The 20180-nt window shown below is 42.4% G+C and overlaps 1 protein-coding gene across 1 annotated transcript in view; it reads left to right on the top strand.

The window, feature by feature from the left end:
• The window catches only part of LOC136114684 (zinc finger SWIM domain-containing protein 6-like), a 195747-nt gene extending 188979 nt beyond the window's left edge, over positions 1 to 6768 (top strand). The window contains exons 13-14 of the mRNA XM_065860115.2: positions 2860 to 2941; positions 5243 to 6768. Of these exons, the coding sequence (XP_065716187.1) occupies positions 2860 to 2941; positions 5243 to 6105 (945 nt within the window). The 3' untranslated portion in view covers positions 6106 to 6768. The remainder of the gene's footprint in view (positions 1 to 2859; positions 2942 to 5242) is intronic.
• Positions 6769 to 20180: the final 13412 nt, after the last annotated feature.

Below are 20180 nucleotides of genomic sequence, written 5' to 3' on the forward strand. Positions count from 1 at the left end.
AAGTTTCACATTGATGCAGGAGCTAATGGTTGGTTGGCCATTTCTTGCATCTCTTACAGGTGGTGAGATCTTCTCTTCCTCTAGAATAAGAAATTCTTTTAAAAAAAGAATCCATCAGGACAAAGTCAAGGTTATTCTTTGTAGAAGAGAGCTTGGCTTTCAGATAAGCAAAGTATTAGGTTGGTGCAAAAGTAGTTGCAGTTTCAGACCATGAATTTTAAATCAGGTGAATATGGCGGATGAGGCAAAACTTCATAGCCCATTTCATTCCACTTTTGAAGCATTGGTTGTGTGACGTGTGCTCAGGTGTTGTCATGGAGAAGAATTGGACCCTTTCTGTTTACCAATGCCGGCTGCAGGCATTGCAGTTTTTGGTGCATCTCATCGATTTGCTGAGCATACTTCTCAGATGTAATGGTTTCACCAGGATTCAGGAAGCTGTAGTGGATCAGTGGCAGCAGACCATCAAACAGTGACCATGACCTCTTTTTGGTGCAAGTGTGGCTTTGGGAAGTGCTTTGAAGGTTCTTCTCGGTCTAACCACTGAACTGGTCATCGCCAGTTGTCGTATACAATACACTTTTTGTCGCATGTCACAATCCAATCCAGAAATGGTTTGTTGTTGTCGTGTAGAATAAGACAAGATGACACTTCAAAACAATGATTTTTTCGATTTTCGGTCAATTCATGAGGCACACTTTCCAATTTGCTTCAAATACCGAACAACCATAGAATGGTCTATGTGGAGTTCTTTGCCAACCTCTTATGTAGTTACAAGAGGATCAGCTTTGATGATTGTTCTCAATTGGTTGTTGTCAACTTCCAATGGCTGGCCACTACACTCCTCATCTTCGAGGCTCTCATCTCCTTTCCAAAACTTCTTGAACTGCCACTGCACTGTACAGTCCTTAGCAGTTCCCGGGCCAAACTAAATGCATTGTTGATGTTGCGAGTTGTCTCCACTGCTTTACAACTCATTTTGAACTTGAATAAGAAAATTGCTCGAATTTGCTTTTTATCTAACATAATTTCCATGGTCTAAAATAAATATAAAAGAAACAGCAAGTAATAAGTCTGTAGCAAAATAACATAAGCTGAGAAAAGGGCATTAAAATGATGTATAACATAACCACAATTATTTAAGAATGTGTTCCAATATCAAACGGAAAACTTCAACAATGCAAAAGCTACGATTACTTTTGCACCAACCTCATAATTCCCTGGGACTTCTTGTCGTTTTCAGACTTAGCTGTTGAGAAGCTCTCTTCAGTTGACAGCACAAATGTTGGATAGAACTTGGGGAGATCCGGAACTCACTTTTAGGAAGAGGTGGCTCAAGAATGTGTTGTGCTGTGAAATAGTTTTTTGGCTACGTGGACTACAGTATAAATTCACTTCATCTCCTCCTTGGTCAAGACATCAATAGATGCTTTATTTTAAATCCTTGTGAGTTTTTTATCATCAGTAAAGGACTCCTCTCTTAGTGCTCTCAACTTGTCAGTTTAATCAAATGAAAGGAAGGTATTTCCAGAATAGTTCATGTCAAGAAACTTTTCCAGGTCAAGAAACTAGATATAGTATTGTTTTTTGCTCTCAAGTTAGGACTGTCTGCACTGGAGCTGCTATTATGCCCACTATGCATGCTGAAGGTTCTTGTGACTGATAATCCTTTAACAGACCACCACAGTGAGGGAAGTCATCAGAGAAGACTCAGAGAAGTAGTCATTCACACCTTTTTTTTTCATCATCTTTGATATTGGAAGAGTGTTAGCCTTCAATTTGTGCATGCAGCGATACAGGAAGTCACCTAGACTCTTTCTCTTTGATGGAGAGAATAAGACAGATACTTGCACTCCAAAGCATTTTGATTTGGGGATGCCTTTTTTTCTTCCAGAAAGATTTCAAGCAAAGGCTGGTTCCATAATTTGCTAGCCATATTTTCATATTTAAAAATATATTGGGTTGCTCCTCACAGATCAATTTGCTTTCTAGCACTTAAATTGCTATTTAGTCGAAATGATACCACAATGTCTGAGGCCAACAAAGCTGGCCTTATGCAGTAACTTTGGGTGATGTACAACCAGTCACCAAGTTCCCAAGGTGTGAATGTTTGGAGGCCAGCATGAAATCACTGATGGTTGTTTATAACCAGACTTCTTGAAAATCATCTGTGCATTTGTGCTCCTCAGCAGTCTTTCCATCTTCTTAATTATCCCATCTACGACTTAGGACTAAAGAAGGTGGCAGGAGTAACAAATATGACAGGGGGCTACATGCCACTTTGAAGTCATCTTAGGATTGGGGGGGGCATATGGGTTGAGAACCCTCTTACAAATGCTGCTGACTCCAAGCTGTTTTGTGAATGCATTTTATGAGTTAATATGTAAAGATCATTGCTGAAAACTCTGATTGACCTATTATACTCTTTGTTTAATTGCTGCAAATAGTAATACCATAGTATGATCACTGATATTGTAAGGGGAAAACTACTTGCTTTCTTCATCTAGATGTCTGTGAGGTCTGTCCAGTTAGCTGAAACAAGCTTTCAGTGCAATTTCCATGCAGTGTTTGTTTTACTGCATAAATATATTTGCCCACATTTTGGGAAACAGCATAGGCAATAACTGCAAGTGATGTAAAATATGGGCACTGCAATCAGAGTTTAAAGTCCTTTTTCTATGATGCTGATGGTTTTACAAATGAACTTTGCAGGGACTTCTTGTTCAGAGAGAGAAATCATTGCTATGACTGCCATTTTGAACCTCAGTGTATTTGAGTAACTTAAATTCCTAATTGTTGGTATATTGTCTTGGTTTTGCAATAGGATTCATTTGTATTTTGTTTGTGTTGTTTTAACAGGTGATGCGGATGACACTGTCAACACTGAATTGGCGACGGCGGGAAATGGTGAGGTGGTTGGTAACATGTGCAACAGAAATAGGTATGTTGTGAGATGCTTCTCAAGGACTCCTGCCTTTTTGGCAGCTTAGAGGGCTTGATCTTGTTTGTCAACACCCAGGCTCCGTAAATGTCTCCCACTTTCTGTTCATCTTTACAATTCCTTTGGTTAGATGACATTAATTATGGCAATGATGAGTGGGTTTTTGAACATGTGATAGAATAGGTACAGGCCAAGCGAGCTGCTAGTTGAGTAATGCAGTGCGACTTCTTTCCCCTGCAAGGTAGGGATGTGCATAACCTCATGTGAAATACCCCAGATTTCCCCTTGTCCCCTCCATGCTGGTTTTGGGTTTGAGGCTGCAGCAGAGAAAAGGTTTGTGGTTATGGGCTGTTACACTATGCTACAACTTTGCTTGCTCTGAAAGGTGAGTCTCCAAAAGACTGGTGAGAATACTATCTGGTTAGCTGTGCGTAAGGGGAACCAGAAAACAAGTGGATGAAATGCTGAGGATACCTCCCACTGCATGGCAGACAAGATCTCATGAAGGGGTTCTCATTGCTTGTTGTTTGTTTTTTTGGTTGGTTGGTTGGTTTTTAAGCCTCTGGGTAAATCCAAGCTTAGAGTGTAATGCATCTTTGTTATGTGGCTATGACATTGTGCAGGCCTCTTGTCTGCACTGGAAAGCAAACCAAACAGTAATGCACCCATCCTTAACCATGTAAGGTGAAAATAAGGTGGGAACAGAACTAGGCTCATACTTAGAGGACAGCAGTGGGAGAATAGTGCACTCAGCAGGACATTATGTTCATTGCTGGACTTTGCCATAAATTTCTTGTGTGTCTTGATGAAATGTCCCTTAGCTTCTGTATTCCAGTTTGCCATCTGCAAGATGAGGATACAGAATCTGAAAGTGAAGATGTGAGCATTAAAAACTGTAGCTGTAAAAAAGAAAAAAAAGGAAAATCAGTAGCTGTGGTAGTGAGGATAATATAAGTACTATGATAAGGGAGTGATTTTAATTGTCACTAAAGGTATTATTTTTGGAAAGTATACTTCCCTTCTGTATTTACTCCTTTTTCATACATCTTAGTTGGATTGTATCACATAGATGATACTTGAGTTTTAGAACTTTACAGGATCGCTGCTGCTTATTCTCTGGATTAGTTTAGTCTTTTCTTTATACTTAACTGCTTGCCTTTGTGTGCCCTCAGCCAGAAAATGGTTTGTGTCTGCAAATTTTTGTACAATGCTCTCGTTTCATTGCTTTTACATCTTTGCTAGGGTAATTATTACTGAGACCATCTTGCAGATATTAACGCCTGGGTATTATTTTGTGCAGTTACATATTGATAAATAAAATGATGGGTTTAATACCGATTTAAATTAGTTTACATATTCTAATAGAACCTTTAATGTCATGCAAAGTACTCTTGAGACTTAATTGAGTTAATAAAACAAAGAATATGTCTATTTAAATGAAGATTTGGTATTTTCTGACTATGCCGAATGAGTAAAGGGATACACAGGAAATATCAGAGTCCTACAGAGAAAAGGACCTCTGAGTGTGGTTTAGGTGGGCTTACAGATGTGTGTAAACTATCTCTAGCAATTATAAGACACTCTAGTTGGCTATAAGATTCAATTTATGGAACCCATTAATCACTGTTTCCCCCTTCTCCCCTCCCCCACCACACATATGTGCCAGGAATAAAGTGATACTAAGGGAAATAACTATTTCAGAAAACATCCAATAGTGCATATTGCTCAAAGTATTTCCCTAACAAGGATCTTGATATTCAGGTGCATATGAATTTGATGTACCTGAAAAGCCTATTGGGAGGGGGTGAGGGTTAGGACTTTTTTTTTTTAAGGTGTGCTTAGTATTAAATGCCATGGTGTTCTATTAAATGAGACAGCATGTGTTCATATTCTTTTGAACCTTGAGATGCACATTGAGAAAACAAGTTAAAATTGCCTTTAAAGTGTTCAGTGTGAGGGCTGCTTTTGAGTGATGTGATGAGACTAAATGAGCCAGAACTCGTTATACAAATTGTTTTACATAACAAGTAAAACAGTTCATTTGTCACACCAGGAAATGACAGCTTACTTTGCAGGCTTTTTTGTTACTATCTGCATTTTGGTGATTGCTACAGAGTTTGCACAATAGTGTTTGTTTTAATGTCCTTTTCCAGCCATGTTATCTGTTTTAGCCCTTCTTGCTGAAGCACATTTCCTTGGAAGTATTGGCAAACTCTTAGACTTCGAAAATGTAATCTCTTGCGGAATGTCTGTATCGGCTAGGTTGTATCAGTTGTGGCTAATCCTTTCTCTCTCTCCCAGGTGTTTATGCACTGGATAGTATCATGCAAAACTGGTTTACACTTTTCACTCCAACAGAAGCCACTAGTATTGTTGCTACAACAGTGATGTCCAACAGCACCATTGTCCGTCTGCATTTAGACTGCCATCAGCAGGAGAAGCTGGCTGGCAGTGCTAGGACGCTTGCTCTACAGTGTGCCATGAAGGATCCTCAGAACTGTGCCCTCTCTGCACTGACCTTATGTGAAAAGGATCACATAGCTTTTGAGACCGCTTACCAAATTGTTCTAGATGCTGCTACAACCAGCATGAGTTACTCACAGCTTTTTACTATAGCACGATACATGGAGCACCGTGGTTACCCCATGCGGGCCTACAAGCTGACCACTTTGGCCATGACGCATCTCAACCTGAGTTACAATCAGGACACACACCCTGCCATTAATGATGTTCTGTGGGCATGTGCGCTCAGCCACTCCCTTGGGAAAAATGAACTAGCAGCTATAATACCTCTGGTGGTCAAAAGTGTCAAATGTGCAACGGTACTGTCAGATATTTTGCGTAGGTGTACTCTGACCACTCCTGGCATAGTGGGACTTCATGGAAAGAGGAACTCTGGTAAGCTCATGTCACTGGACAAAGCCCCTTTAAGACAACTCTTGGATGCCACGATCGGAGCCTACATTAATACAACTCATTCGCGTCTCACTCACATCAGCCCGCGACACTATAGTGAGTTTATAGAGTTCCTCAGCAAGGCCCGAGAGACCTTCTTAATGGCTCATGATGGACACATCCAGTTTACACAGTTTATTGACAACCTAAAACAAATCTACAAAGGCAAAAAGAAACTGATGATGTTGGTTCGTGAGCGGTTTGGTTGATGAAAATGCGTGAAGAGGGGGAGGGATGGTTTGTTTTTACTTGAGCCTGCCTTTGTGTCCTTTTGAACTTAAAGAATCAGAGCCACACCGATATTATATGTGTATAGTTATAATGAGTTTGCAAACTAAACTGTCATGTTGTGAAAGTTTGTGTTTTTAATTTTTTTCCTTTTTTTCTGTTTTGTGTGAGAGGATAAAAAAGGTTTGGTTTACACTGAGTATATGTTGTCAAGTGGCAAAAGCCCACATCGCTCTCCTGTTCTTTCTGTATATGTTCACAGTCTCAAAAACAAACATATATTGCAATTGCTTTAAAAAACAAACAAAACACCTCCATCCCGTGATAAGCTTTACTCCTTTGTAATGCATCCTTACATTTCAGCATATTTAAACAAACCAACAAATGAAATACTAATAGTTAAAAGGCTGACCACATGGCTTTGCGGTGCTGTTCATCCAGAAGCATGGCACACAATGCTTGTGCATGTGAAACTTAGCAACTGTCAACATACATTCTCAGGGATTTATCAAAAAAAATTTTAAAGACTGAGAGCATTTATTGTACTGTATATATATTATAGTATATGTCTGAATATTGAAAAAATATAAAATTAATTTATATTAAAAAAAAAAACTATGTAATGCAAAATACTTGAAGCTGCAGTAGCTTGGTTTTAAACAAAAAAGAAAACCTATCCGAAGGACTAAAGTGCGCCTTGCTTCAGGGTTGGCTCAGGTGGTGAACTATATGCTGGGCATCTATGCAGAGCCACCTTTTTGATTGCATGGTTGGACTGATACCGATTGGGGGAAATTTTATATAAACATATATATATTTATACAACCTGTGTATACATATATATGTATGCACACATACACACATGCTTGTAACAGGCACTACAGTAAAGAGGGATAACAAAAAATACATAGACAGAGAAGCAAGCCCTAGCATAAAGAATACATTATGCCAGAATCAGGCTTTGTGCCTCCTAGCCTAGGAAACTCAAAGAAATATCCTTTTTGACACAAAATACAAAATGATCGACGTGATACATTACGCCTTTGCAGTGAGCTAATAATAAGCTAACCTTTGTGCACAAATATATATATTATATATATATTCTGCATAGGTATTTTGACTTTGTGAAGGACAGAAAGTTGTGTAGGTATGACTGTTCTACTTTTCTGTTCATATTTTAAAATATATTTTATTTTCTCTTGAATTACTCAAAAGCAGCCTTCTATCTTGCCTTGTCTTAATGCTTTAAAATAACCAAACTGGAGATCTAACTACCAAACCATTCATTGTATTATTAAATACCAACTTTGGTTACAGTATCTTTACTTTAGCTGATGGTTCTGTATCCTTGTGCTTTTTAAAGCAGTTTTTATGTTTTGGTGCAAAACTTGTCCAGTGTCTCTTGTTCCCTTCATTAGAGAACATGCTAGAGGTATGTTTGTAGGTATTTTTGTTTTAAAAAACTATTTCATGCTCTCCATTTTATTTATTATATTAGGTAAAAAGGTTGTACTTCATCATCCATGTAAACGTGCTCATGAAGTTGAAAGTAATTAAGATTTGATACACTGATATCAATTTATTTATGTAACTAAATCACTGTTTTATAAACTTGTTAATGATCAACATTTTTTTTTTAATTAAAATTAGTTTTTTGAAAGTTGATTCTGCCTCCTTCATGGTGTCTGTTACTGGAGTTAATTGTATATGGATAGTTCATAGATCTTAAATGCTCAGCTTGCAACTTTGGTGCATTATGGTGATAAGCAATATTATCACCAAGACCAGGAAAAAAAAATGTTTTGTTCCTCAAAAATCCGCTGAGGAATGGTAGTGTTCACAACTGTAACAGCTCCTTTGCTGGTGGAAGAAGACCTGGTGCATCAGAGGGACCAAATACTGCCTGCACAGCACCAGGTTTGCTGGCATCAGATGGAGTTCACCTTTCTCAAAGGGCACATGAGCTGGCAGGACTCATCGACATGATGGGGGAGGGGGACAATATCAGGCTCATCCGTGACAAGCTGTGGGAAGAGATGTCAAGGATAGAGGGGGAGTACTAGCAAGGACCCTCAGCCAATGGCCCTGAGACATGTTAGCTTCACTGGAGCACACCTGAAGTCTTATGGAGATGAGCCAGGGGCTCCTGAGGTAATTGAGGCCAACAGGAAATCACCAGGGAAATACTTGAAAGGAATTAAGAAGGTGACACAGCCAACAACCCAGCTGAAGTGCCTGTACATCAATGCATGCAGCATAGGCAACAAACAGGAGAAACTGGAAGCCACAGTGCTGCTAGAAGGCTACAACCTAGTAGCCATTACTGAAACGTGGTGGGATGGATTCCATGACTGGAGTGCAGTGATAGATGGCTACAGGCTGTTTGGAAGGGACAGGCAAGGAAGGAAGGGTGGAGGGGTTGCCCTCTTGTAGTGATTTAACTCAAGCTACCAATACAACCATGATAGCTGCTCACTCATCCCCCTCTCCATCCCCCAAACAGGGGAGAGAATCAAAAGGGAAGGGAGAAACTTGGATTGAGATAAACACAGTTTAATAAAATAACAAAACACTAATACACTACTAGTAAAGATATGTATAAAATAGAAATAGAATATAAAATAAAAGATACTCGAGGCGATTCCTCACGATCTCCGTCCACACTGAGCAGCCAGTCCCAGGAAGAAGCACCCTGGTCCTGAACAGCCGATCTTGGAGAGACAAAAGAGGAAAAAGGCAGAAAGGTCCAGAGGCCTCTGCAAAACGGCAGGATAGCAAAAAGACTGAACTAAGTGTCCTGAACAGAACTCCCCCCGAACAGGTCTCTGAGAGCAAAAGAAAAGCTAGAGAGAGACCGGAAGATCCCGACTCTCCTTAAATATGAAACATGGTGCTAATGGGATGTAATATTCTTATTGATCAGTCTGGATATCAGTCAAGTGTTGCTTTATCCATGCGAGCCACGGAACCTGACACACCAATATGATGTTCACAGAGTTCGCTTTATTGTCGGACCGGGCTAGCTTTATAGCAAAGCTGCCCTGTCCACGCGCCTTACAACAACGTGATTGGTTGTAACTCGTGTTATACAATAACATGATAGGCTGCATGTACTGTCCACGCGCTCTGCACGCATGTGTCCGGCGATTGCTCACTCATTATTACCTTCTAATGGTGCTCCTTTAGTCTCTTTTGTCTCTGGCTTCACCTCTCAGCCAGGCTGGTGACAACCCCATCCCCCTGGGGCGGGGGGGGCTCTGCCACTACATCTCCCCCTCTTTTATTTAATATTAACAATACGCCGTATCATGCTTTAAATACAGTGTGAAATACAGGGTAAGAACATTAAGGCTAATACAATTACAATTAACAAGAACAAACCTGTTTTTAATATTCCTTTTAACCAAACAAGGCATTCACCCCAAAAAACCCAATATCTTCTGTTATTTTCTTGTTCTGCAAATCTTCTATCTTTTTAACTTTTAAGTTCAAACAACACATACAATCAAACTCTTCATAACTGTGAACATGTCCAATAACAAAAAATTAATTGCTGCTCTGTTTTACAAAGTGGTATTCTCAACATTGGCTACATTCGTTGCTTAAAGCGATAACATGTCTGAGGTTAAGGGTTGTCATCACTGCAGTCGGTTTCTTCTCTGTTAGCTAGCCAAGGTCTCACCCACTTTGCTGGGATCCATGAATTTTTGTGGTTACCTGTAGAAACACAAGCATATCCCCTTCCCCAGGTTATTAGTGACATAGGACCTTCCCATTGTTGTGTTGTCGGATTAAACACACTAACCTTAGGCACATTTTCGGAAAAATCTTTGACATTCTTGATATGGTGCATAACAACCGGTTCCATTTCAGTTTCACTTTTAGGATTAAGCCAGTTCAGCACATACAATGCCTTCATCAATACCTCTTCTGGCTCACACCAATTCCCCCTTGTTTTTTCAAAACAGACAAAAGATTTTTTAATGCACGGTGTGCACGCTCAATAATTGCTTGGCCAGTAGAATTATAAGGGATTCCAAACAGGTGTTGTACCTTCCACTGGGTGAGGAAGGCTGCAAGTCTGTCAGTGGTATGCAGGACCATTATCTGTTTTGATTTGTGTAGGGACACCCATGACAGCAAAAGCTTGTAGTAAATGATGTTTTACTGCCTTTGTATTTGCTGAGGTCAAGGCTGTAGCCCACAGCAGTCCTGAACAGGTATCTATGGAGACATGAATGTACTTTTGTCTGCCAAATGGTGCAAATTCAGTAATATCAGTTTGCCATAACTGACCTGGCTGCAAGCCCCGAGGATTTACTCCCTTTTGTTGGAGAGGGACTATGTGGGCACAATCAGGACAAGCTGCAATAATGGCTCGAGCTTGTTCCTTTGTAATTGTAAACTGCCTTCGGAGTGGTGCTGAGGATTGATGAAAGAATTCGTGAGCTTGTCTGACTTGTTCAAAAGGGGATATATCTGCTACTGCCACAAGTTTGTCTATGATGCTGTTTCCCTCTACTAGACCACCTGGTATGTTAGTATGGATTTTTATATGCATGATAAATACTGGTGCTGTCCTATAATGTAATACGTTCCACAAATCTAACAATGCTTCAAACAATAAGGAATTGGAAACTCACTGCAAAAGTGCTCTATGTATTCTTTGTACAATTCCCACAACATAAAGAGAATCTGTTACCAGATTAACTGGAGAGTTATGCCATTTTTGCAATGCTGCTAAGCATATTGAGGGCAGTTTCTTTTAATATGTCCTGTCTGTCCGCAAGTAAAACATGCAAGAACAAGAAGAAGGGCTTCGGCCTTTCATTGCGGGCTTAAGTGCTGCAGCCAAGGCTGCAGCGTGGGCTTGAGCATGTATTTTTGCTTTTTCTACCTCCTGTTGCATAATCGGTATCTGTCTGCAAGCTTCCACCATCTCTGCTAAAGAAGCAGTTTTTCCCAAACCGGCTAATATCTGTTGGCATTGGGTGTTTGCATTCATCATAGCCAAATCTTTCCCCACAGCAGCTTTTGCCTCTGGAGTCAAGTTAGGAGAGGCATCTATCACTTCTTTTAAACGATCCACAAATGTCATATATGATTCCCCAGGATCCCACTCTATTGTAGAATAGGGTGGCACAGGGTTACCTCTATTTGGCAATTCTTTCACTGCCGCCAAGGCAAGCCCTTGCGTTTGCTGCAAAATCCTTGGATGAAGTGCTGCCTGAGTAGCACCATCCGCATATTGCCCACGACCCAGTAACTGGTCCATGCTAGCTAACCGCAACGGATCATCAGCTGGTAAACGAACATTTTCTAATACTGCCAATTCCACTTTCCCCTGCCACTTGTCCAAGAACAGCAAATACCCCGTTGGAGGAGGCAATAACTCCATCAATGCCTTAATATCTGTTGGAGTTAGTACTTGCTCCTTGAAAAATGAATTGATTAGCTGCATCACATGCTTATTATCCATACCATATTGCATAACTGCACTTTGCAGTTGCTTAACTGTTTTCCAATCAAAAGGCGACCACTGCCTTTGTCCTCTATTATCTATGTGCACTGGCATTGCTGTAATACTACCAGGTAACATGATCCCTTCAATAGTTGCATCTCTGATTACCCCTTGCCAACGTTGCCCTGCATTATAAGAATGATCTCGAGGAATATCTCTACCCTGACGCACAGGGGCAGCACCCAAATTATCATTATTATCACTGCTATACAATTCCCTTGTGTTTCCCTGTGGATCAGTAAGTCGACGCATATTTGCAAACCGATCTGCTAACCCAGTCTCCAGCCCTTTTCCATATCGCACTCTCAAATATTCATCTGCTTCTCTTACAGACCACATTCCATCTTCAACACATTGTCTAGCCCATTTTTGTATTCGCTCCCTTTTAATACGGAGCTCCTCCGGAGTGAGGTCTAATTCCACCCCCTCCCTTTCCTGTTTTCCCCGTTTTTCACATTCCCTGCCAATTGCCTCCAGCCCGTCCTTAATTGCATCTGACGCCTTTTTATATGCTATTAACCGCGAAGTTTTACTGTTACCGCCATCTAGTCGTTTCATAGCTTCTAGAACTTCTTGCATCTGGCTCTCCTGCCGTCTCAGTAAGTCCTTCAGGCTCTGCACGTGGCTCTCCTCCTGGAAGTCGGGGCGATTCTGCGGTGCTCCGTCCTGGTGTTCCATCGGGTCCTCCGGCAAAGGCACGTCGGCTGGATTAACTTGTCCTGGCTTGTTGAAACTTGCCGGTTGCTGCCATTCGTTGTCGGAGCCAGGCAATGGCTCAACGGGCGCAGAGGGTATAATTTGCTCTCCGCCCCAGAACTCCAGATCTGATACGGGACATACCAGCGGTGTTGATTCTTCGGAGTTCTCGGAGGGTGGGCAGCTCGCGGCGGGCGGCTCCGAGGGGACGGCACACAGCTCCGGCTCCTCTGAGACTTCCTGCATTAGCTGCCTGACCTCCCGCCAGGGTCCGGCGAGATCGCAAGCCTCGCGGCTCCCCCTTGTAACCGCTTCCCATAGTTCGGTCCCTATGTCCTCCCATGTACCGGGAGAAAAAAATTCGTCCGTCGAACGAACACAGCCCTTACGCTGGGCGAATAGTAAAAGGCGCTCCACCGCGTCTTTTTCCAAAATTCTTCCTGTTCTTGCAGCCAGCTGCAGAATACTTCTCACTATTAGTTTTTCTTCCACGGATGCCGTGTTTCCCATGCCACCTGCTTCTTCGTAGGCCTACTTTCCGCTATGATTGAGCGCTGGGCTGGTGTCGCCCCCAGGTGGCGTCCTCGCGTCTTCACTTCCGGCGATCTTGCTTCGATACGAAGTATCACGTCGGGGTCACCAAAGTGTTGCTTTATCCATGCGAGCCACGGAACCTGACACACCAATATGATGTTCACAGAGTTCGCTTTATTGTCGGACCGGGCTAGCTTTATAGCAAAGCTGCCCTGTCCACGCGCCTTACAACAACGTGATTGGTTGTAACTCGTGTTATACAATAACATGATAGGCTGCATGTACTGTCCACGCGCTCTGCACGCATGTGTCCGGCGATTGCTCACTCATTATTACCTTCTAATGGTGCTCCTTTAGTCTCTTTTGTCTCTGGCTTCACCTCTCAGCCAGGCTGGCGACAACCCCATCCCCCTGGGGCGGGGGGGGCTCTGCCACTACAGTCAAGGTCTGCCCCATCTATGCCCCCCCCTTCCTCAATGTCTCACATCTCGTGCCCATGGTTTGTGGATTAAATACATCAACTTCGAAGAAGTTGTCAGGCACCACTTGCTGAAGCCAGCTCTAGTTTTATTACCACTGCCTTGATCTGAAAGACACTTACTGAACACTGTTAGTATGGCATATAGCGTTATGTAGCAATTAACATCATGCAGTTCAATACTGAGTATTCTCACCTAAAATCAAATCCCTTTGAAGTACACATTGAACTTGTCCATTCTTCAGCATTACCCACCAGGTGCTTCCAGGTCCTTGGGTAAAAACAGTTCCACGAATGGGTTTGCCTTTGCCTGAGACAGGAGTAATTCAGATTGCCTTCCCTAAAATATTTTTTCATGTGTACTATACGGACTTTATCTCCTTCTACAGTACGTAGAATTTCTGCTTGGGTAGACCTGGCTCGATTGGTTGATCCCCTAGTGTTGACCAACCAAGTGGCTTTTGCTAAATGCGAATCCCAGTTTTTGAAGGTTCCACCACCCATTGCCCTTAGAGTAGTTTTTAACAGACCTTCAATTTTCCCAGAGGCTGGTGCGTGATACAGGATGTGATATACCCACTCAATACCATGTTCTTTGGCCCAATTGTCTATAAGAATGTTTTCGAAATGAGTCCCATTGTCTGACTCAATTTTTCTGATGTGCTGTGTCACCAAAGGACCTGCCTTTCAAGGCTCAAGATAATATTCCAGGCTGTAGCATAGGGTATGGCATATGTTTCCAACCATCTCTTGATTGCTTCTACCATTGTAAGTACATAGCACTTACCTTGGAGGGTTTGTGAAAGTGTAATGTAATCAATCTGCCAAGCCTCTCCATACTTATATTTTAAACATCACCTCCTCATACCACACAGGCTTTAACCATTTAGTTTGTTTGATTTCAACGCATATTTCACATTCATGAATAACCTGTGAAATAGTGTCCATAGTCAAGTCCACCCCTCGATCACAAGTCCATTTATATGTTGCATCTCTACCTTGATGCCCTGAAGCATCATGGGCCACCCAGCTAGGAACAGTTCACCTTTATGTTGCCGGTCCAAATCCACCTCAGCTACTTTAATCTAAGCAGCCTGATCCGCTTGCTGGTTGTTTAGATGTTCCTCAGTGGCTTGACTTTTAGGCACATGAGTCTCTATATGGTGTACTTTTACAGGTCGGCTCTCTAGCCGAGCAGCAATGTCTTGCCACAGTGTGGCAGCCCAAATGGTTTTACCTCTGCACTGCCAGTTGTTCCTCTTCCATTGCTGTAACCACCCCCACAAGGCATATGCTGTCATCCATTGAGTCAGTGTAGAGATAAAGTACTGGACACTTTTTCTTTTCAGCACTGTCCAAAGCCAGCTGGATGGCTTTCACTTCTGCTAATTGACTTGATTCACCTTGTCCTTCAGTGGCTTCTGTGACTCGTCGTGTGGGACTCCACACAGCAGCTTTCTACCTCCCATGTTTTCTTACAAGACAACAGGATCCATCTGTGAACAGAGCATAACATTCTCTGATAGTTTATTATATGCTGGGGCCTCTTCAGCATGTGTTACTTCCTCTTCATCTGGTGACATTCCAAAGTCTTTGCTTTCTGGCCAATCTAATGACTTCTAAGATCCCTGGGAAATTTGGACTCCCTATTCGAACTTGTTGTGTGATCAGTGCAGTCCACTTATTCCATGTAGCATCAGTTGGATGATGTGTAGAGGGAACCTTCCCTTTGAACATCCAGCCCAGCACTGGTAGTCAAGGTGTCAGGAGAAGCTGTGCTTCAGTACCAATCACTTCTGAAGTAGTTCAGACCCCTTCATATGCTGCTAGTATCTCTTTTTTCAGTTGGAGTGTAGTTGGCCTCAGATCCTTTGTATCCTCGACTCCAAAAACCTAAGGGTCGACCTCGAGTTTCTCCTGATCCTTTCTGCCAGAGGCTCCAGGTAGGACCATTGTCTCCAGCTGTGGTGTAGAGCACATTTTTAACATCTAGTCCAGTCCGGACTGTCCCAAGGGTTACTGCATGAGTTATCTCACGCTTAATTTGTTCAAGGGCTTGTCATTGTTCAGGGCCACACTCAAAATGGTTCTTTTCCCAAGTTACTCGATAGAGAGGGCTCACAGTCTGGCTGTAGTCAGGAATATGCATTCTCCAAAAACCTACAACGCCCAAGAAAATCTGTGTCTCCTTTTTATTAGTAGGTGGAGACATTGCTGCAATTTTGTTGATCACATCCATTGGGATCTGATGACGGCCATCTTGCTATTTTATTCCTAAAAACTGGATGTCCTGTGCAGGTCCCTTGACCTTGCTTCATTTTATGGCAAAACTGGCATTCAAAAGAATCTGAATTATTCTGTCACCTTTCTTGAAAACTCCTTTTGCTGCATCGCCCCATACAATGATGTCATCGATATATTGCAAGTGTTCTGGAGCTTTACCTCATTCCAGCGTGGTCTGAATCAGTCCATGGCAGATTGTAGGGCTGTGTTTCCACCCTGTCATGGTCCATTCCGTGATGAACTCGTGATGGTTCGTTTACCTTGATCTCAAAGCGCAAAATTAAGGCAACCAAAATGCCAAGGGGTTCTAATTCAGTCAAATGGTGTAACTTTATTATTTTGCCCATAAAGCGGCACGCGACAGAGAAAGTGGAGAAAAAGGAAAGAAAAAAAAAAGGGGGAAAGAGGATTATAGCTACCACCACGGGTCTAAAGGCGTCTCCATGGTCCCAGGTCTCGAACAGTGTCCTGCCAGTCCTCGGTTGTGATCCATGGTGGGAAGATCTCCTTGATGTTCAGTCAGGAACCATCTTTTATGCTTCTTCACCCCTCTTCTCTCCTATGGATTGAGACCAATCTCCACCTTGGTTTCACAATCCAGACTTAATCATGCAGGCCCAAAAAGTCCCCGCTTCGCTTGCCAGAATTTGTCTGCACCTGCGCCACCTTGCATTCAGGAGTCTCTTACTTGTCCGCTGGGTGACCTCAAGACCCTCTGTGAGCCTCTGTGCATGCTCCTCTTTGTTGGTCTTAGTAACAGGGAGGAGGTGAGGGCAAGTTTGGCTGAGGCAGCAGGTGAAATCCATCTTCTGGACAGCAGCTATTGTTACCTGTAGTCCCAGGTCAGAGAGTCCCTGTACAATTCTTTCTCTCAGGCCTCTCTCCAAGTCCTTGTAAAATTCTTTCTCTCAGGGCATTTGTTCTCCAAGTCCCTGATGGCGATGTGGAGGCAAAAACTGTTCTTTGGACAGACTCTTACACACCCCTGGGGAAAGCGATTCCAGGTGTACTGGATGCCCCTCCAGGTGAAAGCAAACTGCAGCCTGCAGTCTGCTGCCAAAGGAATGGAGAAAAAGGCATTAGCAATGTTAGTTGTGACATACCACTGAGCTGCCTTTGACTCCAGTTCAAACTGCAGTTCTAGCATGTCAGGCACAGCAGCATTCAATGGTGGTGTAACTTCATTCAGGCCACAATAGTCTACTGTTAGTCTCCACTCATCACTAGACTTACGCACTGGCCAAATTTGGCTGTTAAAAGGTGAGTGAATCTTACTGTTCACATTCTGGCTCTCCAGTTGACAAATCAACTTCTGGATAGAAATCAAAGAGACTAGATTGGTGTGATATTGCTGGCAATGCACTGTCATGGTAGCAATTGGCACCTGCTGATCATCAGCCCTCAGCAGTCCTGCAAGAGAAAGGTCCTTTGACAGACCAGGCAAAGTAGACAGCTGTTCAATATTCTCAGTGTCCACAGCTGCTATGCCAAATGCCCACCTATAGCCTTTTGGGTCCTTAAAATACCCTCTCCTGAGGTAGTCTGTACCAAGGTTGCACAGAGCATTTGGGACAGTCACTTCTGCTTCTGCCAGTTTTTCCCAGTTGGGCTCATTTCAGCCTCTACAGTCAGTTCCTGGGATCCCCCAGTCACTCCAGAAATACTGATGGATTGTGTTCCTTTATAGTTTGATGGGATTTTTGTGCACTGAGCACCAGTGTCTATCAAAGTTCTATACTCCTGGGGGTCTGTTGTACCAGGCTACCGAATCTGTACAGTCCAGTAAACTCTGTTGTCCCTTTCCTCTGCCTGGCTGGAGGCAGGGACCCTCCAATAGGCATCGATGAATGGATTTGCATTATGCACATTCTGTGGGTACAAAGAGAGGTTCCTTCAAGAGGATCAGAATCTCTTCAACTCCTTCTGGAAACTGGAGCAGTCATTTTCCTAGGAGCTTTTCCTTTTAACTCACATACTCATTCCTGAATTACTGAGGTAGGTTTTCCATCCCACCTCCTCATGTCTTCTCCCTGGTCACGTAGGAAAAAGCACAGTGTGTCTCTCTTCGTGTACTTCTTTTGTCCTCACTCTTGAGACTGGAAACACCTTCTCCTAATAGCTAAAACTAATTCGTACAGGTGGTTAATGGTACCTGTCTTCTCTGAGTGCTGTGATTTCTTGTAATAGCTTTTTGAACTGATCGTCAGATTTTTCACACAGTCTCTTCACAGTTGAGACACAAGCTCGTAGAGAGGTAATGCAGCTGTCCTCAAAGTCTTGAAGCTGGTTAATCACTTCAGTCGCGTTTTGTTGAATTGTAGCTGCCCAGGACATTGTTCCAATGACATAGCATATGCTGGTGGTGCACTTTGTACAAACTTGCACCACATGGGTCGTGTACAAAGGATTCTATCTGGATCTGTCCCCTGCAGCGATTAGGAACAACGCATACCGGGATGCAGACAAAGATTCACGCAGAGACAGAGATCTTGTTCTGGAAAAAAGCACAGAGCCTAGCCAAGCAGAGAACTGATCTAGGCCACATTCTTTATTCACCATTGACAATTTATAGGATTTACAGGTACGGGCCTCGACTAAGATGTTTTTCCACTAATTGTTATTAAAAACACACTAAACTCATGTGATGTTTGTCTCACTTGTTTTTCCACTCATTCACAGACCAGGCCCAAGGACATTCACACATCCCATGCACTTGGGGGCAGTTATCCAGCCCAAGATACCATTCTCATGAATCTGGGCTATAACTCTCTACAATTATGAGAAATGTACTTCAACACAATCTGTCCAAGGCCCTTTATATTTTATTATGATCTGATTATGTTAGTATTATTTCTTTGACCGTCCAGATGGTCACGTTAGTATTGATCTTCCTTTATCATCCAGGTGGCTGGAACCGCACATCTTGCTTTCCCACATTTTTACTTTCCAACATTTCCCCCTTTTTTGTTTTAAAACATCAGGTTCTCAATGAGCGCAGGAAGGACCCTGGCTTTGTTCTTCTTTGCATTCTGTATCATTCTCCAGATGATTCGGAGGACTACAAGAAACAGCATCACACAAGCATATCCAATTCCCACAAAAACCCATATATGCAGATTGAGACCTGAAAACGAAGTTTTTGGGTCTAATCACTTTATGCTATTAGATAATGTTAGCCATTATGTCTTACAGTGCTAATTCTTACAAACTATGCAATTATTTTGCAGAGTACCAGCTAAATCCTAAATCAGGCCTTGTACATTAGCTAAGACTGTTATTTTAGTTGATATCACTCATAAACACTATAATTCAATCTCAACGGTATTACACATATTTAGCACTCTGATAACAGAAAATACAGGTTCAGATATCAGCTAAGGAGATTATTTAAATCCAATATCATAAGAATAATGAGGATCCACAACGTGCATGTAGTCACTCACAAGAAACAAAACTAGAGGCCTTTTACTTCAGGGTACTCACAAGAAATAATCACTCACTCAAAGAAGTGAGGTGTCATTAATCCCAGGAAGTTTCCTTAGATGGCATTCCTGTCTAAGGAAAGGACTCCAGTTTACAGACCCGCAGCTCTGAGAAGACCACTCAAAGGGGGTCTTTGGCGGGAACCCCGTTTCATTGTTTGGCCAGATGTGGCTGTGAGCATTACAACATAGTCCAGAAGCTTCGCAGCTACTCTGGGCACCTTCTTTGTTAAGGACCCTGTCAATCGACTGAGGGTCCCACCCCTCCTGACCCATCACTTGGTAGAGGTGAAGTTTATTGACAACACCTTGGTGCCATTCTAGGTGTATATATGTGGGGACAGGCACAGTGGGGCACAGAAGGTGTTAAAGAGCCATCAATCTCCTAACTGAAAGCTCCAGATTTCAGGGGAATGTGTACTGCCTCACAATCCAGCCTGTGACCACAGTCATCTGACAAATTACTCTGGAGTGGTGATGCAGTCACCTCTTGCCTCCAAAGTCAAAAGGGGGCATTCTGTTGGTGAGTTTGAATGCCCACTGTGGATCATCATACCTTATGTGTCATTTTCTTGTTGCAAATCAACCTACAATAGAACAGAATAATACAACAATTACAAATATTGGAGAAAGCTGGTTAGTTATCCTAATAAGAAAAACAAATGCATTGAAAGATTTCTTTTGTCAGTTAATAATCTATACAGTTCTGATATGCTAATACCTCTAATTTACAAGATCAAAACATCTTCTATGGTTACTTTAGATACCTTATGCATTAAGACCCAAAACGGAAACAAAAGCCAAATTACTCTGAACTACATCTCCATCCCCCATCACTGATAAAATGGACAGAACTTCTCTGACAAACAATTGTTAATAGGTTTTGCTGTAACTTTTTAGCTGTCCCCAGGTAACATCACTGGCCTCCTTCTTTGGTCTCTTCTGTTTCTTCATTACTCTCTGCTGCAGGGACAGATGCTGCATCTCTGGTACTGGGTCCTGAGTTGTGTTTGTCCAACTCGTAGAAAGGTTTAACATATTTCGCAGGAAGCCACTTTGGTC

The sequence above is a fragment of the Patagioenas fasciata genome, chromosome W (assembly GCF_037038585.1).
Source record: "Patagioenas fasciata isolate bPatFas1 chromosome W, bPatFas1.hap1, whole genome shotgun sequence".
Taxonomy (NCBI): domain Eukaryota; kingdom Metazoa; phylum Chordata; class Aves; order Columbiformes; family Columbidae; genus Patagioenas; species Patagioenas fasciata.